Here is a 25554-nt window from a genome sequence, read left to right on the forward strand (position 1 = left end):
TTTACTAGAGAGATAATTTGCAAATTCACCAAATTTTAGCCAGTCATTAGAAACAAGAATATATTAATTGAAGCTAGAGTTAACACTTTTATTAGAGGCCCGGTGCAGGGATATCAGACTACTGGTTTCAGCCTGATCCCCACAGTCTAGGCCGAGGGACCCCACCAGTGCACCGCGCCACTAGTATGTATATAAGATCTTTGGTTAATTTCTTCCCACCTCCCTCCTCCCTGCTTCCCTCTGAGATTCATCAGTCTGTTCCATGTTTCCATGCCTGTGCGTTAAGCGTCTGCCCCCTGGTGATCAGTGAGTGTCACAGCTATGGGTCGAAAGGCATATGTGTGTGTGGGGGGGGGGGAGGGAGGCAGACAGACTAGGGGCCCAGTGCACGACTTCATGCACCTTGAGAGGAACTGTGGGCCGGGAGGCTGTGGTGGGCACAGGAGCGGGTCTCGGCCCATCCCCTGTGTCCCCGCCCAGCCCCTCCCACCATGGCCCCAGGTTCCCTATCTGCTGGCAGCCCCGCTCCCGCTCTCACCACTCCCATGTGCTGACAGCGCCGGCCCCTGCTCACACCCACTGACAGCATGGAGTGATTGGGGCTGGCGCTAGCAGCAGGTGCAAGCGGGGCCAGCACTGGCAGTGGGTGCAAGTGGCAGCTCCAGAGCCATCAGTGGGTGTGAGTGCCAGGCGGGACCACAGCACAAGGGAGCAAAGAATTTTCAGTAACCACAAGAGGCTCGCCCCAATGACAGCAACTGGTGCCCCTGCTCACCTGTTCACCATCCCACTGCGGCCGACACCCACCATGTTCCGCGCGCACCCCCTATAGTGGTCAGCGCACGTCATAGTGACCGGTTGTTCAGTTGTTCCGCTGTTCAGTCTGTTTGCACGTTAAGGTTATAGATGGTCTACTAATTGCTGATTTCTTGACGCAGACGGCCTCGAGTGTCCTCCACAGAAATGAACAAGAAAATGACAGGTCGAAAACTGATCAGACTGTCTCAGCTCAAGGAAAAGATGGCAAGTGAAAAGCTAGAAGAAGTAGACTGGGTAACATTTGGGGTTATATTGAAGAAAGTCACTCCGCAGAGCTGTAACAGTGTGAGCCATTTTATTTATTTATTTTTTATTAACAGTATTACATATGTCCCCCATTTTCCCCCTTTTTGCTCCCCTCCACCCTGCCTGCACTGCACTGCACTATTGTCTGTATCCTGGGTTTTGCATATATGCATATATGTTTTTTGGGTTAATCTTTTTTCATCTCCCTGACCCCCCTCCCCTCATACCTGTCATTCCATTCCATGCATCCATACCTCTGGACCTATTTTGTTTATCAGTTTATTTTATTCATTAGATTCCACATAAGTGAGATCATGTAGTATTTGTCTTTCTCTGACTGGCTTATTTCGCTTAGCATAACACTCTCCAGGTCCATCCATGCTGTTGGATAGGGTAAGAGACCCTTATTTTTACAGCTGCATAGTATTCCATTGTGTAAAGATGTCATAACGTTTTTATCTACTCATCTTTTGATGAGCATTTGGGCTATTTTCAGATCTTAGGTATTGTAAATAACACTGCTATGAACATAGGGGCGCGTATATCTTTCTAATTGGTATTTTGGGATTCTTAGGATATATTCCCAGAAGTGAGATCACTGGGTCAAATGGCAGTTCCATTTTTAATATTTTTAGAATACTCCACACTGTTTTCCAAGTGCCTGCATCAGTCTGCATTCCCACCAGCAGTGCATAAGGGTTCCCTTTTCTCCACATCCTTTTCAGCACTTGTTTGTTGATTTTCTAATGGTAGCAATTCTGGCAGGTGTGAGGTGATGTCTCATTATAGTTTTAATTTAATTAATCAGTGATAAGGTTATCAAATTTATATCTGTGATATGCACATGAGTGTGTGTGTTTGAATGTTTGAGTGAGAGAGATTAGACAGGCAGTGCTGCTATCCCATTGACTATTTAGACCTGAGAATTAGAGACTCTAGTAACAACTTTGCTACTGGTTTGCCTTAACTTTACCGTCATCTCTAAAATGAAAAGGGTAGTACTAAAGCCTAGAGAAAGGATTAATTTATAATTAACAGAAAATCTGATGATTATATATTTAGGGTGAATTATAGTTATGTATTTTTCCACAACAGAACACTTGGACTGTAAATGGAGGCAGCGTACCCCATTATTCAAAAATAATTAAAATTAAGAATAAATATTTGTTCCAGGGGAAAACATTTAGCATCTGGCGACTAAATGATCTTCGTGACCTGACACGGTATGTGTCATTGTTCTTGTTTGGAGAAGTTCACAAAGAACTCTGGAAGACTGAACAGGGTACCGTCATAGGACTACTCAATGCTAACCCCATGAAGCCCAAGGATGGTTCAGAGGAGGTAAGAACCTGTTTCTGTGATTTTGGGGGGAAATGCCTTTGCAACTTAGTCAAATTCTGTCAAAAAGATTTGTAGTGGTCTACTTTCAGATAATAAATCCTGCTTTTAAAGTATTACCTCCGTTAATCTGTTTTTTTGCTTGCTTTTCATTCCTCGACCACCAGTATTCTGAATTTTCCACCTGCTCTAAATTGTTTTGTATCAACTTCTTTCATTATATCTTTTGAATTAGTTTCAAGGTTCCTGGAGTTTTTTGAACTCTTAGCTCAGGTCTCCTTAGCTCTCTTTCATAAATTTCCATGGTATATCAAGATGGCAAGGTCTTATAGTTTGATGGTTGAGAGGACTTTGCTCCATTGTATTACGGCCAAAGGTGATCCTGAGTGGGGGGTGAAAGGATTGAGAAAAGACAGACAAGAGAATGAAAGCTGGGTCTCGGTGGGACGCTGCTCCCTGATGAGGAGACAGCGCCAGCACCCACAAGCCGTGTCTTTATTTTATAGCAGATGCCACGAGGCAAAGTAGGGGCGTGATCACGTTGTTTACAGCATTCTCGTGAATTTCAACCTCACTTAACTACATGCACCCGAACTCTATCACAAGGCATGTGGGGCCACGTGTTCGGACCATAGGTTCAAGCTTACAACTATAGCTGTTGGCTATAATTGACTGGGAGGGCCCTGCCCTCCAGCTGGGACTTGCACGTGGCAATGAGAGGACCCTGTCCTTTCATTAGTCCGAGGCTTGAACCTGGCCAAAACACTGTAGCCGCGCCCCACACCATTGATTAGTACAACCATATTTGCAGCTTAGAATCATAGTGAATTTTTACCTTCATCATTAGAGTTTTGGTACTACCCACTGATTCTCTAGTACAGTGGTTCTCAACCTTCCTAATGCCGCGACCCTTTAATACAGTTCCTCATGTTGTGGTGATCCCCCAACCATAAAATTATTTTCGTTGCTACTTCATAACTGTAGTTTTGCTACTGTTATGAATCGTAATGTAAATATCTGATGTGCAGAATGTAGTTTCGTTGTTACAAATTGAACATAATTAAAGCATAGTGATTAATCGCAAAAACAATATGTAATTATATATGTGTTTTCCTATGGTCTTAGGCGACCCCTGTGAAAGGGTCTTTCAACACCCCCCCGCCCCCCCGCAAAGGGGTCACGACCCACAGGTTAAGAACCGCTGCTCTAGTAAATTGTAAATCTTAATATGGTGCGAATGGGACATATTATTTCTTCAACTGACCCAGCAAGAAGCTACATTTTAAACTTTGTTGTAGACAGATTATTATTATCAGGAATATTGAGAGACAACGTTTTTTCATTCCTTATTTTCACCAGAGAATAGCAACAAATCTTCACCTATCGGTTCCAATGTGTTTGGCTACAAGTAACAGGAAAACTTCACTATAGTTTCTTTTTACAGTAAACAGTGGGGTTTGTTTTTCTCACATAATTTTTAAAAACCTAGACATAGGCACTGTAGTGATATCAGGACCAATGTCTGCTAGTCTCTCAGCCTTTTCCTCTTGGTCACAAGATGGCTTTGAAGCTCTTGCCATCATCTCTCCATTCAAGGCAGGAACTGAGCCAACCTCCTCTATCTGCTTTTATCAGTAAAGCCAAAGCTTCCCCAATACCTCTGTACCAATCCCAGCTTTAGTCTCATTGGTCAGAAAGAATATAGTCACATGACCATGGCTATATGTAAGGAGTGCTGGGAAAACTGGGAATATGATCCATTACCTTATACTCAGCCTTTGCCAACCAAAATAAAATCAAGATTTTGATAGCAAATACAGGAGAGAATGGATTTTGGTAGAGAACTAAATATGTCTTCTATACCTCCCATTTCTAAAACTGTTTTATAGGGCATTGGCTTCAAATTCCTTGAGACTGACTTCTTAACTCACACCAACCATTCTTTTATCCATTCTAGCTGATAAAAGATCATATTTTCATCTGCTTTTAACTCCCATTCCACTTCTTTTCTACAGGTGTGCTTATCTATTGATCATCCTCAAAAGATCTTAATTATGGGTGAAGCTCTTGACCTGGGAACCTGTAAAGCAAAGAAGAAGAATGGAGAACCATGTACACAGACTGTTAATTTGGTTGGTTTCAGCCTTGTTAGAATGTTTTCTGTTAAAGAGAGGAATTAATAGGAATAAATTATAGGTACTTTAGTGGTAACAACCACTTTGGAACTGAGTTTCCTACATAACAGAAAGCATCAAAGTGAGAAAATTGAATGTGTGGTTAATAATTGCCAATTTGAAAAGCTGAGAGTAGGGGAAGGATTTCACCTCTTAGGAAAGTGATCTTTTATTGCCAGCTGACTTGGAGGTATAAGAAACAGAATTTTAGTTCACCCTCAGTTCTAAACTTACACCATTCTTTTATCCATTCTTTGTAGGGCCAGAGATCAAACTCTGTGATGCACACTGCACACCTGAGTTTAGTCTATGCTTACTATACCTTCTCTTAGAGTTTAAAAAAAAAAAGCTTCATTGAGATATAATTCACCTACCATACAATTCGCTTTTTTAAAGTGTACAATTTAATAATTTTTAATATATTCAGAGTTGTGCAACCTTCATCACTATGTAATTTTAGAACATTTTTCAATTACTCCCCTCTTCCCAAAAAAACACCCATACCCATTAGCAGCCACTCCCCATTCTCTTCATCCAGCCTCAGGTAAGCTCTGATCTAACCTCTATCTCTTTGAAATTGCCTGTTCTGGACATTTCATATAGTGCAGCAATTTTCAACCTTTTTCATCTCATGGCACACATAAACTAATTACTAAAATTCTGCGGCAGACCAAAACATGTATTTTTTCCCAATCTTACAAAAAAGAAAGGTATAATTTTGATTAATTCACACCTGGTTATAATTATGTTGGCTGTTTGTTTTTAATTTATTGGGTTGACTTTGGTTAATATAGGTTTTAGATGTACAGTTCTGTAATACATCATCTGTATATTGCACTGTGTGTTCACTACCCCAAGTCAAGTTTCCTTCCATCACCATTTATCCCACCAGTGCCCTCTTCTACCTTTCCCAATCCCTCCATTGCCTCTGGTAATCACCACACTATTGTCCATGTCCATGAGGGTTTTTTTCTTTTCTTTTTTGCTTAGTCCCTCCACCACCAACTCCAGCCTCCCAAATTCCTACCCCACCCTTCCCACAACAGCTGTCAGCCTGCTCTCCATCTAGTCCAGCGGTTCTCAACCTGTGGGTCGCGACCCCTTGGGGGGTCGAACGACCCTAAGACCATTGAAAACACATATAATTACATATTGTTTTTGTGATTAATCACTATGCTTTAATTATGTTCAATTTGTAACAATGAAATTGGGGGTCACCACAACATGAAGAACTGTATTAAAGGGTCGCGGCATTAGGAAGGTTGAGAACCACTGTCATAGAGCTTTTTGAAAGGATTAAATGACAGATTTTGGTTTCATCTCAGTTTTTTTCCTCGTTCCTGCTTCACAGATGAACTAGTGAGCATTGTTACCATATCTAAGGGCTCACCCAGTAGAATAATAGTATGCTGTTTCTCTTTTGTTCCTTTCACTGAAGGAACATTTGTCCAAGAGTCAACCAGAAAAAATAGAAAAATCTCACTAGAAGCTGATTTTGTCTTATTTTTTAAAATTAATTTTTATTGAGGTAAAAATCACATACAATCAACCATTTTAAATGTACACGTCAGTGTTATTTAGTATATTCACTGTTGTGCAACCACCAGCTCTCTAGTTTCAAAACCTTTTCATCACCCCATAAAAACATTTCTCATCCCCCTTACCTCCATCTCCTGGTGACCTCTAACCTGCTTCCTGTCTCTAGATTTGCCTGCTCTGGATATGTGACATATGAGGAAGCATACAATATGTTATGTGATCTTTTGTGTCTGACTTCTTTCATTTGGTGTTATTTTGATTGTAGAAAGAGTGCAAAGGGAGTGAACCATATCACTTTTTTTTTAACCTAATTAGTGCTTTAGTTAGAATTTAAGAGAACTTCTTTCCCCTGTTCACTGCATGACTACACTTTGCAAATGGCTTCGGAGGTCAGTAGAGAGGACTCTGCACACAGAATGGTGTCTCACAAAGCTGGGAGAAAGGGACCCTGTGGGTGTACATTGTTTTCTGGACTGTTACCCTAATCCTGAGGCAGCCTCTCTTCCTTTTTGCAGAAGGACTGCGAGTACTGTCAGTATCACATCCAGGCCCAGTATAAGAAGCTCAGTGCCAAGCGAGCTGACTTGCAGTCCACCTTCTCCGGAGGACGAATTCCAAAGAAGTTTGCCAGCAAAGGCATCAGTTTGAGAGAACGGCTGTGTCAGGATGGTTTTTACTATGGAGGGGTTTCTTCAGCATCATATGCAGCCTCAGTGTAAGACATTCTTGAGCTGCCTTTGAGACCAGGACCTTGCTTATCTGATAAGAATAAACCTAGTGGTTGTACATTTCTGTAATGGTCCTAGAAGAGTTGTGCAGGTTTTATCTTTAATAGTTGAGGGCCTCTTTTATTCCCAGGTAGAGAGAAAAGCCACAGGACAGGGAGAAATTGAGCCATGTCACTATGATCTTTAATAAAAAACCCATGCTTCCTGTTTGGGTTCTAATGTGAATAGTGGAACTTTGTCAGGGGCTCATTATTTGGTAGTTAAAAGACTGTTAATCATTGTGTTGACATCCTTTAAATCATTTCCCTTATTATGTATGATTAGAGTAAGGTTGCAGACCTCTTAAAATCCATATTTAATTCAGTGATTGAATATGCAGCTTCACAAAGGGGCATGGAAGGCAGGCGTTTGTGGCCTCTTTTCTGGGGATCAGCCTCTCCAGAGTCCCTGAGTAGGTGATCGATGACCGTTCCCTTATTGTGAAAAGCACATCTGGGTACATGATGTCTGTGGACTTGGCACAAGGGAGCTATAGTTGATCCAAGAACAAAGCGTAGATTTTGTCCCATGTCCAACAGAAATTAGGCAAGAGGACTTGCACTTCCTGCCTATTTTGTAATATCAAGCTCATTTTTAAATTAGAAATAGTTTCTGTGATTTTCTAAACTGCAAAAAGCAATAAACATTATTTTAAAATATATATGTATGTATATGTTGGCTCCTTGTTATAGCTGCTTCTAGGTGGTTTATATTTTTCCATATGTATAAATTTTTAGTAATTTAAAATGAAATCATACTGTAGTTAATAACTTTTTTAAACAAAATATTGTTTTATCAAATATTTACTTGTGGCATTATTTTTAGTGGCTACATAGTATTATTTTACATGACTCTGCAATAATTTACACAATTTCCTATGGTTAAACCTTAATGGTGTTTCTGATTTTTAATGTTATAAAGCTTTTGTTAATATCCTGTTTTTTGAATAGTCAATTATTCTAAGATAAATTCCTAGATTTTTTGACTAAAGTGTTGGCATATTTTTTATTTCTTTTGTCAAATTTTCCTTCCAGATGGCCTCAAGCAAATTTGCATGTTGCTGTTTTTCACATCCGTGATAGAATGCTTTCACCAGTTATGCTATAGGGTCATGATAGTAAGAGTTTAGTTATATGCTGTTTTGAGAAACTGTGCATACTTCTGTGCCTTCTTCACTTTATCAGAACACTGAAGTTCAATGATTTTCCTTTGGGGGTGACTTGTCATTACAGTGCAGCAGCTGGTGCTCCTAAAAAGAAGATTCAAACCACTCTGACTAATCTGGTCGTGAAGGGCACAGATTTGATCATTCAGGAAACTCAACAAAAACTCGGTAACTTTGTTTCTCAAAACTACATTTCTTTCTGTTGCTTAAATGTGTAGTCTTTAGGATTAAAAATGGTCACATTTTGTACTCTAAATTATGAGTATCCACTCCTCACTATCTTAGTAATATGGCCTAAGCTGAAGGAATCAAGTTTAGTTGGCAGCATCTTAAGAAAAAACAGCATGTTCATCTTGACTGTGTCTTAGCTTAGTATGCTTTTTAAAATTTCTTGATGTATCTGGGTCTAACTCTTAATGTCCAGTATTAGAATCATTAGTATCAGGTTCCTAATCAAACCCATCTGTTTTCTTTCATTAAAACAGATATAGATCAGAAAATGCTGCCTTCACCCTGTACTTGGGGCTTTATTCATTTATTTATTGATTGATTGATTTCAGAGAGGAAAGGAGAAGGAGAGAGAGATAGAAACATCAGTGATGCGAGAGAATCATTGATCAGCTGCCTCCTGCACACCCCTCACTGGGGATCGAGCCCGCAACCCAGGCATGTGCCCTTGGCCGGAATCGAACCCGGGACCCTTCAGTCGCAGGCCAACACTCTATCCGCTGAGCCAAGCTGGCTAGGGCGGGGCTTTATTCATTTAACAGCAGTCAGGGCCTAGTGTGGACCCTTATCCATAGTGCATATTCCAGAAATAGTGTATGATGTGACCCCACAGATATGAGTATTCTAATCATTACTCAAAATAAGTTATATTTGCCATCCCCTTGTCCTACTAGTCTGATTAGAGGTTAAGGATCCTTTTTTCTCTTGGTATTCCATCTAGTTCATTTACAAATGACGTAAGTTATGAATGCAGAGTTTAAAAGTAATGTCAGCCCTGGCCTGGCTGGTTTGGCTCAGTGGATAGAGCATCGGCCTGGGGACTGAAGTCCCAGGTTCGATTCCGGTCAAGGGCACATGCCTGGGTTGCAGTCTCGATCCCTAGTAGGGGCCATGCAGGAAGCAGCCGATCAGTGATTCTCATCATTGATGTTTCAATCTCTCCCTTCTCTGAAATCAATAAAAATATATTTAAAAAAATAAAAGTAATGTCACATAACATCAAAGGGTTTAAATTTCAGATCCTCTAAAGTTGATGTTTGTATATTCCAGGAATAGCCCAGAAGAGCTTGTCTTGCTCTGAGGAATTCAGAGAATTGATGGACTTGCCCACATTTGGAGCCAGAAACTTGAAACAACATTTAGCCAAAGCCAAATCATCAGGTAGAGTCAGCTTGTACCTGCTTAGCATTCATATCTGAGTTCCCGCTGCCTCTCAGAATCCCCTCAATCTATGACTTGTGTTTTAGGGATCATGGGAAGCCCAAAACCTGCTTTCCAGTCTATCTCGGCATCAGCCCTCCTGAAGCAACAGAAGCAGCTTATGTTAGAGATGAGGAAGAGGAAATCAGAAGAAATGGAGAAACGGTAAGAGTAACATTTAATATCCCTGCTTGGATAACTCATCGCAGGAATCCTCAAAATATCTTCAGAGATTTCAAAAATGCACTTTACATTTTGGATGGTTGGATATCTTTTTAACTTTTAAAAGTGTTAAAATAATTTTGACATAACCTAAATAGATAGCATTTAAAGTTACATATTTCTGATTTATGTTAGTGAATCCTGAGACTGAGTGGTATAGGTTACAGTAATTAATATCACCGTGGAAAAGAAAGGACCCTTATCTATAGTGCACATCTGAAAAGGGTTTGGGGAAAGGGGAAAGTATGTTTGGCTCCCGTTTCTTAGTTTGGCACAATTAGGTTTTTAATTACAGGCCACACAATGAGTAGTTTTTATAGTTGTTGAGGTAAATGACAAAAATGAGGCACTGAAAATGAAGTCATTTTAGAGACAAAATCAAGTAGGAATGAATATGGAAGGTAAATTAATCAAAGATCCTTTTTTTTTTTTTTTACTTTAAATAAATTTTTATTTTTCAATTACAGTTGACATGTATTAGTTTCAGTTATACAATCCAGTGATTAGACATTATATGACTTACTAAGTGATTATCCCAAAGATTTTTTAGCTCAAATTATCTGAATAGTAATAAGATAATAGTAATGGTAATAAGTACATACAGGTGCTTAACATGTACCTTGAGCACTGTGTTAAGTATCTCAGCTGTTCCTTACAATAATGATGTGCAGAATGGATATACAGATATTCATCATGTGCCAACAGATGGCATAAGTGTCTGTGTGTGTGTGTGTGTGTGTACATAAAAATATATGTAGAATTGTGGACCTTGTGGGAAATAAGAGAGCACCTGTCAGTTTAAAGGCATTATAATTTGTAGTTTTTCAGAATTTGACTGAACAAGTTAAACATTTATCTTTGGGAAGGATGTAATAGGCAGTTTGCTGGCAAGAGTGGGTCTGTGGTAGTGACAAGAATAGTGGCCTGGGCCTTAACCTGGGTTTGGCTCAGTAGATAGAGCGTCGGCCTGCGGACTAAAGGGTCCCAGGTTCGATTCTGGTCAAGGGCATGTACCCTGGTTGCAGGCACATCCCCAGTAGAGATATGCAGGAGGCAGCTGTGTCTCTCTCATTGATGTTTCTAACTCTCTATCCCTTTCCCTTCCTCTCTGTAAAAAAATCAATAAAATATATATTTTTTAAAAAAGAATATTGGCCTGGGATTACCTTGTACTAATCCTGAGCCTGTCTCTATGAGCAAATGGGTCTTGGGCCTCAATTTCTTCATATATACGGTGAGAGGTTTGTACTAGATGACTTCTGATTTTTGTTTTTAAATAGCTCTTAATACTGTATGTAAAGTAGTCACCATCGGAATTATATCTGTTGGCGACTTCCAAATTTATCACATGAGTTATCTCTTTCCAGTAGAGTAAACTAAAATACAGAGAGATTTGGTAAATTCCTAAAGATCTAGGTGAATTCTTAGACTAATCAGAGGGCTAGGAATATAGTCCATAGCTCACCTTCAGGGCTGTGTTCTATAGACCAGCGGTTGCCAACCTTTTGGACTTCACGGACCACCAGTGGTCCGTGGACCACCGGTTGGCGACTGCTGCTATATACAGCACCCACTAGAAAGCTAATTGGTAAAAATAGTGATCAGTGCCCTAACTGGTTTGGCTCAGTGAATAGAGCGTCTGCCTGCGGACTAAGGGGTCCCGGGTTCAATTCCAGCCAAGGGCACATGCCTGGGTCGCGGACTCGATCCCCAGTGGGGGGGCATGCAGGAGGCAGCCGATCGATGAGTCTCTCTCATCATTGATGTTTCTCTCTCCCCCTCTCCTTTCCTCTCTGAAATCAATAAAATATATTTTTTTAAAAAAAATAGTGATCAGTTCTAAATTGGTAAAACAATTAGAGCTTTTTCAATGAAAAATCAGACAACTTAGGAGTGAAGAGTTAATGAAACTAGCATTCTTTTTAATAGCATGCTAATCTGAATTATTAACCAAGGAAGGGAAATTTTACTGACAACTACTCATCAGCTGTTGGCCTGCCTGCAGTCTCTCAGTCTGTTACTTTGTGCTTGCAAAGTGTGTGATTGCATATTTCTTTAAAGATTTTTACAAAGCTCAAATGAGGTCTCGAGCCCAGCTGTGCCATCGTCTTCTCGACAGCCCCCTCCTCGGTCTCCACCAACGGGGGCTGAGTTCCCCAGGCTGGAAGCAACCCCACCCACACCGGTGCCCAAGCTGGGGCGTGGCATCTCAGAAGGAGATGATGTTCTCTTTTTCGATGAGTCGCCACCTCCAAAACCGAAACTGAGTGCTTTAGCAGAAGCCAAAAAGGTAACTGGTATTTGTTTTCTTCAGTGTTTGAGTTTGCTTTTTTCATAGACATAGCTGGAGTTTCTCACTTTATATATCTATGATCAGGAATGACAGCCACGCAGTAGCTATTTATTGATCGTGATTGTTAAAGTCAGTGAAATTTTAAATGATAATGATGTCAACATAATGCCATTAATTTAGTCCAAGAAAATTAGCCATTATCTCAACGCTTTTTTGTCAGGCTGGAGGAGATAGCCTAGAAGAAGATACTGTTTTATAACTGGAGACACTGGCATTAGGGAAAAAAATTCTTGAAATTATTGAGGCAAGATGGTAAAATAGTGGTTTGAAGAATCCTTTAAAAGAAATCTTACACATAATAACCGAGTTGCTCGGATTGAAGTGGAAGTGGAAGTGCTCAAAACCCCACTGCTCAGCATGTTCCACCACTCCCCTTCCTGAGTCACCCTGTCTTGAGTTGTCTTCTCTTTGCTGTAGTAGCAGCAATAACCACATGGAAGGCAAAGGCGAGCTGTAAGCCAAAGCTGTACCTACAGTAATAATAATAATAATTGCATGTCTTCATCACTGTTACTGTCCCTGTGATAGATGTGCCAATGCTATTTTTTGTGTCCACGTGTGTGTTTCACATGCATTATCTCATTTCATTTATACAACCCTCAAAGATAGGGAGGTGCTATTATCCCTGTTTGAGAAATGTAGAAACAGAGGCTGAACAATTATGTAACTAAGGTTACAATCCAGTAAGTGACAGAGCTGGAATTCTATCCTAATTCTGTCTGATTCTAAAACAAATTTCCAAAATGTTTATGTGGTTCCTCTAGGGGTCTAGAACCCTATAGACTAACTGATGTTAAACTTACGATATTTAAATAAGCTGAGACTTCATTTACTAAGTTATAAGACCTGTTTCCCATACTTTTAAATTTTAATAATAGTAGTAATGTTAAATAAAATGAAGATATTTTGCCAATTTATATTTGAGAGCTGCCAGAATTCATTGGTTAATAACTGGAAAGGGATATGGAGCTACAAATGCCTATCTCATTGTTTAGATTTTTATCTCCCTCTCCTCTTTTTTCTAGTTAGCTGCTATAACCAAATTAAGGGCAAAAGGCCAAATTCTTTCAAAAACAGACCCAAACAGCATTAAAAAGAAGAAAAACTACCCCGAGGATGTCCTGGAAGTGAAGGCACGTGTAGAAAAGAATACCACATTCTCTCCGCAAGGTACTGCAGATTTCAGAGTTCACAGTAAAAGAGAAGGAAGTGTTTAAGCCATAACCAGCATTTCTGATATCAAGTTATTATTTTACTTCAGTTTACCTCTAGGTAGAATACCTAAATAGAATTTCCACAACGAACTGTTTGTTTTTTATAATTGCATTAAACTGAAAGTATGCACTATTTGAAAACTTGAATAAAGGACTACTCATTGGATCTTTGCATGTATATATTAATATAAAGGTTTACTTTGAAAGAAGTAGAATTCCTTTGTTTAGAATTGCCCTATTTTTATTTTATTTTTTTTTTTAATCCTCACTCAAGGATATTTTTTCCATTGATTTTTAGACAGAGTGGAGGAGAGGGATGGAGAGAGAGAGAGAGAAAGAAAGAGAGAGAGAGAGAGAGAGGAAGAGAAGAGAGAGAAACATCGATTGGTTGCCGCCTGTACTCGATCAAGCTGCAACCAAGCTATGTGCCCTTGATCAGAGTCAAACCCGAGACAACTTCAGTCTGTAGGCTGATGCTCTATTCACTGAGGCAAATCGACTAGGGCTGCCCTATTTTTATTTTAAAAACTGAAGTTGGCAATGTCATTTTAACATCAGTTTGTAAGTAGGATACTTGTTATCTCTTTTCATAGTCAGTGTACCTGTTTTAAGGTGAAAGATATTTTAATTCAGTGGTCAAATTTGCTGCCTCCCATATTCTAGTTTCTGCATCTCAGCTCATTTCTTAAGAGCCTTCCTTTGCTGGTAGCTAGTGGAGTAAATTAAGTTTGAAGGGACTGGTGGGCAGAGACAGAGAGAGTGAAGGAAACTGAGTGGATAAGGCCCACTGTTTTACGACAGTAGGTGGGCTATACCAGCCGATGCTTTTTCTTTCTCCTCTAGCTGAGGATGAATTGGAGCCTGCCAGGAAAAAAAGGAGAGAACAGCTTGCCTATCTGGAATCTGAAGAATTTCAGAAAATTCTAAAAGCAAAATCAAAGCACACAGGGATCCTAAAGGAGGTAAGAGCTCAAAAGATTAAAGATGGTAGAGCTGCCATTCAGACTCGCAGTGCTTTGTTGTGGGACTAAGAATTTGTTTCTTTTACCTCAACCAGGATGTAGCTGCATGTCAGTTTGTGAACTTAACATTTTTTTTAAAATGGATCACCACTATCTACATGCCTTGCAATGTGAAAGGGATTTTTCCATTCAAATATTTTTATATTGGCATTTCAAGTGCTCTAAATCAGCACCTATCAACCCAACACTCCCAGTGCCCCTTTTTAACAATAAGTATTTTGTATTGTTCCCTTATTATCCTGAAATAACATTTATGATGATGTTATCACTTAACTAGTTGAATTTTATTGAAATGTTAATATCTTAAATGTAATGTAAAAAAGAAAAAGGGAAATATTTATATTAAAAATATGTATTTTATTATGTAAGTACATGGACACAACACCTTAGAAGAAATATTGAAGTATGAAGTAGAGTATTAGATTTGTAAGTGTTGTAAATATTTGAGACAGATATTAAGGAAGACTCATAGAGATGTGTTTTCTTAGTAACTTAAATTCCATGGGCCTGTTTCATTCAAAATGGGATTTTTTTAAAAAAAACTAAAATGGTGAATAATCCTGGGAAACTTTTGAAGACACCAATGTGCAGTTGTCCCTCCATATACATAAGAGTTGCCTAAATGCACTCTTAGAATATTCAGTGTATATTAAAACCATGCACACATATTGTAGGGTTTGATATAAAGCAGTTAGGTTCAATGGTGATAATCGGATTTTCATCCACATGTCCCAAAGAACATTCAGGAAAGCCCTTTGTTGTATGGGGGACTGTTCTGTGCATTGCAGATGGCGTAGCAGCCTTGGCCCCTGCTGATAGCAAGGGTAGCAATTATTGAGATAACAAAAAAGTGTTCCCACAGATTTTCTTTTTTTATATATTTTATTGATTTTTACAGAGAGAAAGGGAGAGGGATAGAGAGTTAGGAACATCAATGAGAGAGAAACATCGATCAGCTGCCTCCTGTAAGCCCCCTATTGGGGATCAAGCCAGCAACCAAGATCCATGCCCTTGACCGGAATCGAACCCAAAACCTTCCTTCAGTCCCAGGGCCGATGCTCTCTATCCACTGAGCCAAACTGATTTAAGGCCCACAGATTTTCAAATGTCCTCTTGGGGGCACTAATCACCCCCATTTAGTGCCACTACTCTAAATAATCTGCTATTCTTTTGATTAGCAAATGACTAACAAGAAGGTTATATATCATATCTTTTTTTCTGGACTTGAAATTAGGAAAGATGCTCAAATGACTGTAGAGCTGAACTTCTTTCCTGTTGTGGCCACCAAAGACCCTGGGACTTTATGTCTTAGCTGCACTAACTCCAGACCTGTGACCACATTCTGCTGTAACTATCTCACTGCTGCCCTAACCGGTTTGGCTCAGTGGATAGAGCATCGGTCTGCGGACTGAAGGGTCCCAGTTTGATTGCAGTCAAGGACCATGTACCTTGGTAATGGGCACATCCCCAGGGAGTATGCAGGAGGCAGCTGATCAATGTTTCTCTCTCATCGATGTTTCTAACTCTCTTCCTCTCTGTAAAAAAAATCAATAAAATATATATATTTTTAAAAAATATCTCATTGCCCCCATATCTCCTCCCTGTTGTTCCAAACAGGCAGTATTGCTCCTAACAAGTACTTGGTCTGGAGAAGAGTATAGAATAGGGTGGGCTGTCATTACTGGGGAGGCATTGAGCACCTTCCATAGCTGGAGTCTGTATTGGGATAGTAGGACTAGTTCCTTTCTGGTGCACACTTGACATGGTAACACTGTTAGTAATGGTAGTATTTTAAGTTTGTATTTAGTGTTTTAAAAATCACATGCTCTTGTACCCTTTTTTTTGCATGTCAAGAACTTGTGTCTACTTATGATCATCTCTTGGTTTGCATTTACCAAGCTATTATCAAGTGGTCCTCATTGCCAGGAAGTTTGTTCCATTCTGTTATTGAACTGTTGTCTGAGTATATGTTGGATTTGGTAAAGGTCTCCTGTATGCCTTGCCATTTCAGGCCGAGGCTGAGCTGCAAGAACTCTATTTTGAGCCACTGGTGAAAAAAGAACAAATGGAAGAAAAGATGAGAAACATCAAAGAAGTGAAATGTCGAGTGGTGACATGCAAGACGGTGAGTGCAGGAGGACGGTCTGACTGTGGGCCCTATGTTGTGCTGCTCTGACTCAGCGGAACATGGTGATCTATGGGACGTGGGGCCATATCTTATGACCAGAATCTTGCTTAAGCCATTTATTTACACTGGAAACAAAACTGTTACGATAGCCCAGGAGCTGGCTTTATGCCCACTGTCCAGTGAGCTCTGATAAGGGGGCGCATTTGTAGTGACGTTTTCTTCTCATTTGACCTCAGCTCCCAGTTTTGCAGATGAGCCTTTAACGTCTCTTCTCCTTTGCCCATTGGACCCAAGTTATTACGTGTTTCTCAAGTTTCTCATACATCCTCAGATCACAGCTCCTGGGACCTTGGTTGAACAACTTGATCTGGGATATCATGATATGACCAATTACTGTTGTCTCTTTCTACTCAGGGCTTAACTTACTAAATTGAATCCCAAGGCAGTGTGAATTGTATTATTGTCTATGTTTGCAGAATTTTTATCCTAAGTCTGTGAGAAAATAATAAATTCCCTATTTCTCAACATTAATTTAAAAATGACTCCCCACCCCATCCTGGCCAGGTGGCTTAGTGGGTTAGAGTGTTGTTCCCATAAGCCAAGGTTGCAGGGTCAATCCCCAATCAGGGCACATATAAGAATCAACCAATGAATGCATGAATAGGTGGAACAACAAGTCAATGTTTCTTTCTCTTTCTCTCAAAAAAAAAAAAAAAATCAAATTTTTAATAAACTGGCTCCCAAAAAAGCTCTTGTTGAGCACTATATTATATCATTACCAGTCATTTTCTCCCTGCCTGCTAGTCAGCCTTATTTGCATGTAAGAGGAGGAAGAGGCTTAGCTTACCAAAAACAATTTTTTATTATCTTTATTCTTTCTAAAGCCTTAGATGTTCCTTTACATTTAGGAAGTGGCCCTGAAACAGCCACAACTAAAAGGGCTTCCTTAAGAAAGTTCAGACCTTGGAAATAAGTAAAGGTTTTACCTCAGATGACAGCTTTTACTCTGACAAAGTGGCAAACCTAAGGACATAGCTGATTTATTAGTTTCCTGTTTCTGCTCTTAACAAATGCCCACTGATGTGGTAGCTTAAAACAAATTTATTGCCCAGCCAGCGTGGCTCAGTATTTGAGCATCAACTTATGAACCAGGAGGTCATGGTTCGATTCCTGGTCAGGGCACATGCCTGGGTTTCGGGCTTGATCCCCAGTGTGGGGTATGCAGGAGGCAACCCATCAATGATTCTCTCTCATCATGGATGTTTCTCTCTCCCTCTCCCTTCCTCTCTGAAATCAATAAAAATATATTTAAAAAACAAACACAAAAATTTATTACCTTACAGTTCTGTAGGTCAGGCGTCTGTGTAGGTTTAACAGGGCTAAAGTCCAGGGCTGTATTCCTTTCTGGAGACTCTAGGGGAGAAACCATTTCCTTGCCTTTCCTGGCTTTGAGATCCCACCCGTATTCCTTGGTTTGTGACCTCTTCCTTCCTCTTCAAAGCCAGCCATGGCAGGTTGGACCCTCTCATGGCATCACTCAAACCTCCTTGCCTTTGTCTCACTTCCACTTTTGAGAACATCTTGTGATTCCTTTGGGCCCACCTACATAATCCAGGATAACCTCCCTATCTTAAAGTCACCTGGTAGGTGTGTACATCTTTGTGTGGGGTGAGCATTATTCTGCCTACGACAGCTGGCATATCACTCTGCTCTGCACTTTTTTTTTTTCTTTTTTATCTTAGAGAAACATCAATGGGTTGCCTCCCATACACAGCCCAATCAGGGATCGAACCTGCAACCTAGGTATGTGGATATGTGCCCTGACTGGTAATCAATCCTGCAGCCTTCACGAGACCCCACTCCAACCATCTGAGCCAGGGCTGCTCTGCACTTGTTGAGGTTGTCAAAAGTCTGGAATTATTTATCTAGACTCAGTGTAATTAACAGAAATTAACATTGTACTATCCCAGCATCTTTTTTGAACTTCAGCCACCATTTCTTATTCTCTTCAGTCCTGTTGAGAATCAAAATTAAGTGAATTATTTAATATCTGTCTTGGTTTTGCTACTTAAAAAAATTAGAGTAGTAAGCTTATATCCTTTCAGAGGCCTTGTAAGAGAAAGTGACCAAGCTGCTGATCCACTTCCTCAGTGGGCTTCGTGCCTCAGTGTCCCATAACCAGGGACTGCAGTGAGCCCAGGACAGCCCAGCCCAGGCTATTGAGAGGCTTCCAGTATTTTTCTTCCTCTGACCTTCCTATTGTCTTGATGTCACAAGATTATTGTGTGCTTAGTACCTGACTAGAAATTGAGGCAAACATGAGAAAAGGTGGTATCGGTATGAGGGACCCAGGAAATCACAGGGCTCATGGCAACTGAAAGATAAGGTGGTCACTCCACTAACAAGCACCTGGATTATGACAGGAGGACAGATTGCTGTCGTAGCTCACAAGTTTCTCCTTCAAAGCTCTTGACCGCGTGTGTCGGTTTTATGCAGTGTGCCTATACCCACTTCAAGCCTTTGGAGACCTGCATCAGCGAGCAACATGACTACCGTTGGCACGACGGCATAAAAAGGTTTTTCAAGTGTCCCTGTGGAAACAGATGCATCTCCCTTGACAGGCTTCCCAAAAAGCATTGCAGGTATGAGCACTGCCTGGAGTGTCTTGGCCCATCTGGACTTCTCGAACCCTTTTTTCAATTCTTACGTGATGCTGTCCCATTGTAACACTGGACAATCCTTTGTGAGAGTCAAGCCTTATTTCCGTGCCTTCTTACAGCTCCTGCAGAGAAGGGATCCTGCCCCCTTCACTGCTTTATCCCCAATACACATTGCCTGACCTCTCGTACAGCGGTCGCCAACCGGTGGTCCGTCAGGTCCGAAAGGTTGGCAACCGCTGCTCTAGTAAGGTCCTCAGAAACATTTGTTGAATCAATCAATGAAGTATGGATAAGGTGGGTTGGGGAATATGTGTATTTGCTGAGGGCTAGGAGATGGGATTATTTCCCTCTACTCTTAAGGAGTTTTCTTTTTATTTTTGGGGGGGACTTCAGATATAGAGACAGCTATTATTGTATTGGGTGTTATTCACATAGAACACACCATAAATACACCCTCTGGAGTTCAAGGTGGCTGATCACACGCAGCTTGTAGTACACCATCACTGGTCCATTTGGTGCTCACCCTATGTATCTACCATCACATGTGCTGCATAATCACATGTTAGTCATGACATGGTATCTGTCATAATGCCATGGCCACCATGTCTTCCCGTGTTTGTGGTGATGCTGGTGTAAACAGACCTATGTTGCCAGTCATTTCCCTCTAAGTAGTCCTGCTCTAGCAGTCTAAAGTGTAGTTAAATATATTTCCTAATGTCCCTGATGATTGCCTTTTGGACTCAAGGGTTAGTAATGTTTAATTTCTAAATATGTAGGATTGATTTTCATTATTATTAATTTCTAACTTTATTACATGGTTCTTAAAAGACATAATCTTTGTATGATATTAATCCTTTGGAATTTGAGGCAATTTTAGGATCACCTTTAGTCTTCCCAAGAATATCTCACCAGAATATTCACACTACCTTTTTGTTTCTTGTTTGGTTTTTGTTCTTATTTCCTGAAACCCATGCTTTACTACTTCAAGTTATCCCAGGTCTGATTTGGGAGGAAGGGAACTTGAACTGAACTTCATACTAGTTCATCATCTTGTCAGGAGCTGATTTGTGAATTGTTCATTCTAGATCATTGTTTTAAGTAGCTAGGTATTGTATATATTACTCGACTTCTCCAAAATATTGTGACAACAGCTTTTGTAAAACATTTGAGTACAGAGAAATTCTGTTCATTAAGGATAAGCAGTTAAGTACAGCTCACAGATGGAAGCACAAGATGCCTTTTTGGCTTCCAGGTGACACTGTTATTTTTGTAAGAGTAGCTGCTTTCTCTGGTCTTTTTCTCTTGTCAATTCTAGATCTAGAGCAGAAGTGGGCAGGCACTTTCTGTAAAAGGCCAGATAGTAAATATATTACGCTTTGCAAAGAGGCCACATGGTCTGTTTCACAACTACTCAGCTTTGCTATTGTGGCTCTGTTCAAATCAAACTTTATTTACGAAAACAAGTACAGGCTGGATTTGGCCCATGGTTTGAATTTTTTTGCTGACCCCTGACTAGAACTGTCATTTTCTTTTCTTTCTTTTTTTCTTTTTTATTTTTTTTTTTTATTTTTTTTTTTTTTTAGTAATACTAGTATCATCTAAGTTTGTTTTGTATTGGTCTCAGCCTATCAATAACCAATGTTGTGGCTGGACCAGCCCTAGTAGTTCTTACTATGATTGCAAGCTGCCCTTCAGCAATAACTATTAGGGAACTCTGAAAAGATACAGGTTTATTACTTATCAGACCTAAATATTACACAGCACACCTGGGGCCACACAGCAAGGTCCCTGTGGAAAGCCTGGAGACAGAGCACACTGGTCTGGGGTCCTGCTTTTATTGGGGTTAAGGGTGGGGCCTGGGGTTTCCAAGGCTCACTATTGATGAGTTTAAAACGTAAGAGGAGGAATTTAAAGCACAGGAAAAGAAAACAAGTAGCCCAAATGGTCATTTTTTAAATTAAGAGATCTCTAAACCAAAGGAATCTCAATGTGGGGAGGCCGGCAGCTGGGCTGGCAATGTGTTTGTTCAGTTAGCCATCTTTGAAGTGGATGCCTCTTTGAAATAGCAATCAAAGCTTAAGTCAGGCACTTATATTACAAAAAGAAAAGAAAAGGCAAATGCCACGGCTTCCACTACAAAACTAGATAGAGAAGAAGAATGAGGCAGATAAGGCAGTCCCCTATGCCCCAGACCTGAGTGTAAGACATTTCTATGTTTTCTCTGTATTTCTTTTCTGTTTCTTTCTTTCTTCCCCAGAGTAAATTCTACAGAAGATAAACTTTCCTCTTAGTAGCCACATCCCTTCTCAGGGTTGGGACTCATCCGCCAAGTTAAAAAAGGAGAACAAGCATCTTTAGGCCACTTGAGCAATAAGAGAGTGACCCTGTTTGGGTTATGAAAAAGGAGGAAAGATTATTCAGACCAGAAAAAGATCAATCGTTTTATTAGTATTATTATCATTATTATTAATTATTTTTTTAAATATATTTTATTGATTTTTTTACAGAGAGGAAAGGAGAGGGAGAGAAACACCGATCAGCTGCCTCTGCACAACCCCTACTGGGGATGTGCCCGCAACCAAGGTACATGCCTTTGACTGGAATCGAACCTGGGACCCTTCAGTCCGCAGGCCGACGCTCTATCCACTGAGCCAAACCGGTTAGGGCAAGTATTGATTTCAGAGAGGAAGGGAGAGGGAGAGAGAGATAGAAACATCAATGATGAGAGAGAATCATTGATGGGCTGCCTCCTGCACACCCTACACGGGATCGAGCCTGCAACTCAGGCATATGCCCTGACCAGGAATCAAACCATGACCTCCTGGTTCATAGGTCGATGCTCAATCACTGAGTCATGCTGGCTGGTCAAGATTAATTCTTTTTTATCCCAACCTTTTAGTTACAGAAAAAGAGACAGGAGTCGGGTAAGCCTTAGGCTAGCTTCCTAAATCCCAGTGTCATCTTAGTGACTGTCAGTAGGAACCACGGTTGCATTCATCACCTACCATGTGCACAAGTCTGCCATTCTATCATTGGAAATTCCATTTCTGATGTATCTGGCTTATTACAGAGTTGAAGACCATTTCTGAAATGAGTGGAGTGTGTATTTTCAGTAGCGTTTGATCATAGCCTGTAATATGAGTGTCACCTTGATCAGCTTCTGCCTGATCTGTATGTGTGTGGGTCCATATCTGACTGCTGAGTAAATCTCCTCTTCTATTTCAGTAACTGTGGTCTCTTCAAATGGGAGCGGGACAGAATGCTAAAGGTAGGTATGGCATTTATAAGATGACTGATTTTAGTGACCCATGCAAATAATGTTGACCCATTTCTTATGAAACTACTTTTATTTTTCTAGGAAAAGACAGGTCCAAAAATAGGAGGAGAAACTCTGTTACCAAGAGGAGAAGAACATGCCAAATTCCTGAATAGCCTTAAATAGCCCTGACTTCTGACAGATACCCACAACCTACATTGCTTCTTGTGGTTCTGGGAAAGCAAGGATTGGTTCTGTGTGGCCCAGGTTCCTGATTGACACAGTCAAAACAAGTGCTGGTTAAGCCTACAAGCTTTGCCTACATACTCCCCTTCATTGTGTTGCTTAAACACCAAATTTAACATTAACCTATAAGTGGAAAATCAAGTTATCTTTATCTTCTGTGTTCTTAGTACCGATGGCCACATTCATACAAATTTTTGCCCCAAAACTGTAAGGTAAATTGAGATTCTGTGTTTCTTTATCTCTTGGGTTATAGAGTGTGCAGTATCACTTCTTTATCGCAATAAAGTTCTGGTTTTTATATGGACACAGAGGCAAAAGAATTAACTTAGCTTACCCCAGACAAGTCGCTTAAATTCTGGGCTTCAGTTTCCTTACCTGTAAAAGGAGGAAAGTTGGACTGACTGGTCTTGAAATGTGTCTTTTAGCACTCATATTCTATAAATATATAACTTTTTTTCATCTAGATAATTATGATCCTTGCCCTTGATTTAGCAATATAGTTTTGATATACTGATATTATAAGCCAGGTTCCTTCTTTCTGTTACATTACCTCTGTTTTGGTTTTTTTGTTGGTTTGTTTTTAATTTATTAAGTCACCGAACCACTGGCATTTCAAGTCCTGTTTGTATGGCTCTCTGCCCATACCATATTGTGGAGCTTTGAATGCAAATACCTAAAAATCTCATTTAAAAATACCATTTAAAGAAGCTGAAACCTTTAACCAAAATGAATGCAACATTTGAGAAGCTATGAAGCATGACTGAAAAACAGAAGCATCCCATAAATGGAGTTTGGGATTTGCACATGTACTTTATTATATTCATCAAGAATTATAGTTCAAGCTCTGGCAAATTATCGTCAGAAAATCCCAGTTAGGGGAGTCCTCTGCCTGTGCAACCTGGCTTTCCAAATACCATTTGACCCAAATGAATGCTAATATCACTTAAAGATCAGGTAAATTGGTAGGATTATTGTATTGGGATTTGAGCTCTCGCTCGAAGTAGATTAGGCTTCCCCAAGATGGTGTTATGGTAGGAACATTACAATTACGGGAGGTGATTATGGAAGATGGTTGATTTAGGTATATAAGAGTCAAATAAAATTCATCAAACTCTGTGTGGGTAAAAGGTGCTATGTCTGCCTTTGTGCTTCCCCCTAAGGTCATACTCTAATAACTATATTTTTAGGAGTACTTTATTTCCAGGAGGTACTGGGTTTTCAGTTTTTTTTTGTTTTTTGTTTTTTTTTTTTAAATATATTTTATTGATTTTTCACAGAGAGGAAGGGAGAGAGATAGAGAGTTAGAAACATCGATGAGAGAGGAACATCGATCAGCTGCCTCCTGCACATCTCCCACTGGGGGATGTGCCCGCAACCCAGGTACATGCCCTTGACCGGAATCGAACCTGGGACCTTTCAGTCCGCAAGCCGACGCTCTATCCACTGAGCCAAACCGGTTTCGGCGGTTTTCAGTTTTAACTAACAATAAAGTGCTTAATTCTTAATTAGAACTAAAACTACTTGAAACTGGTATTTTTAATGGCTTGCTTGGAGATGATTTGTCCCATGAACTTAGAACAGAGCTCTGTACTTGAAATGGTTACAACTGAGCAGCTGCGTAGAACTTAAACTCCAGGTTGCTTGTTGAGAAATTCCCTTCCTATGTGAGAACATGTTCTTGTTTGAAACAAGGGCATCCAAGTCCATATTCACTTGAATCTTGTATGTGAGTAGTGTGATATTCTTATAAAGATTGATGGTGAGCTGAATCTGACGGCTTCCTTTTTTAAAGTTTGATTTTAAATTTTAAAATATAAATATGATTGAAAAATATAATAATGACGCCCTAGCCAGTTTGGCTCAGTGGATAGAGCATCAGCCTGCAGACTGAAGGGTCCCAGGTTCAATTCTGGTGAAGGGCACGTGCCCAGGTTGAGAGCTCAATCCCCAGTAGGGGGCGTGCAGGAGGCAGCCTATCAATGATTCTCATCATTGATGTTTCTCTCTCTCTCTCTTCCTCTAATTGAATGACTAAGTTACAGTAGATCTTGGGGAGTTTTCATTTGAGGTGGTTGTGTGTGTGCATGCGCCCACTTAAAATATTCAGGAACTTGAAGGGGTACATGGGCTGCCAGGGTGACTTGTTTGGATTGAAAATAGGATTAATCAGTGAGATCAATCTTTTAATCCTGCCCTCTTTATCAACATGTAATAAATGCTTTCATATAAAACCAAAGTCTGTGTTTAATTTTTCTTACCTTGTCATTGCCAGTGTAGGGCTTATTGTGTAATCATGGGCCATCAAAACAGGTTCAGTACACAGAACAAAACTGGCTGTGTCCTACATGGAGAATTGTGGAGAAAGTGATCTTCACAATAGATTATTTTTCTTTTTTTTTTTATTTTTTCTTTTTTGCCTTTTTCTGTTTGGAGGAAATAAGTGACTTTTTAAAGAAAATCATCTTTCTTTTGAGTTTTGTCAAAATAAAGGAAACACATTTTCTCTTCTGAATCACAAAAGGAAAACAAGTAATTTAGGAAACGATACAGAATAGTGATGATAGGTGTGGAATCTGCCCCAAAGAACTGAAAACAAAAGTCTCGACTTTTAAAAATTTTCATGTTTTCAACTTTTAAAATCATTACACATTGGCTGATGCGTACAGCAAAGTTTGCAGTTCCTAAATTGGACTTTTGTGTAGAAATAGATGATGATACAAGTAAAGCTTGATGTTTATAACATTAAATTTCTGATAACATTAATTTTTTAAAATGAGAGTAAGTCTGTCACAGCAGCCATCTATAAGTAATTCAGACATCTCTGATCTCATGTGGAGATTTGGAAACAACACAGCTCTCAAGAAGGATGGGTGGCTCAAAAAATGAAATTCTGTATTTGCCATTATTGAGGAAAGAAGATAATACACCTAAAGGAAATAATACACAAAAGAGGAAGAAATAAGCTCATTCAAGTTGA

General features: G+C 39.9%; 1 protein-coding gene across 7 annotated transcripts in view; it reads left to right on the top strand.

Moving 5' to 3' along the window:
* Positions 1 to 23798, top strand: part of MCM10 (minichromosome maintenance 10 replication initiation factor) — a 41158-nt gene extending 17360 nt beyond the window's left edge. For 2 of the 7 annotated variants that reach the window (XM_036352584.1, XM_036352593.1), the window contains exons 7-20: positions 939 to 1104; positions 2161 to 2406; positions 4419 to 4535; positions 6632 to 6831; positions 8116 to 8216; positions 9327 to 9437; positions 9524 to 9641; positions 11760 to 11988; positions 13077 to 13221; positions 14109 to 14227; positions 16299 to 16412; positions 18912 to 19057; positions 22301 to 22343; positions 22434 to 23798. In XM_036352584.1, the coding sequence (XP_036208477.1) occupies positions 939 to 1104; positions 2161 to 2406; positions 4419 to 4535; positions 6632 to 6831; positions 8116 to 8216; positions 9327 to 9437; positions 9524 to 9641; positions 11760 to 11988; positions 13077 to 13221; positions 14109 to 14227; positions 16299 to 16412; positions 18912 to 19057; positions 22301 to 22343; positions 22434 to 22517 (1939 nt within the window). In that variant the 3' untranslated portion in view covers positions 22518 to 23798. The other 5 variants (XM_036352600.1, XM_036352613.1, XM_036352607.1 and 2 more) reach the window with 5 other exon arrangements.
* Positions 23799 to 25554: the final 1756 nt, after the last annotated feature.

The sequence above is a fragment of the Myotis myotis genome, unplaced genomic scaffold (genome assembly GCF_014108235.1).
Source record: "Myotis myotis isolate mMyoMyo1 unplaced genomic scaffold, mMyoMyo1.p scaffold_m19_p_1, whole genome shotgun sequence".
Classification (NCBI taxonomy): domain Eukaryota; kingdom Metazoa; phylum Chordata; class Mammalia; order Chiroptera; family Vespertilionidae; genus Myotis; species Myotis myotis.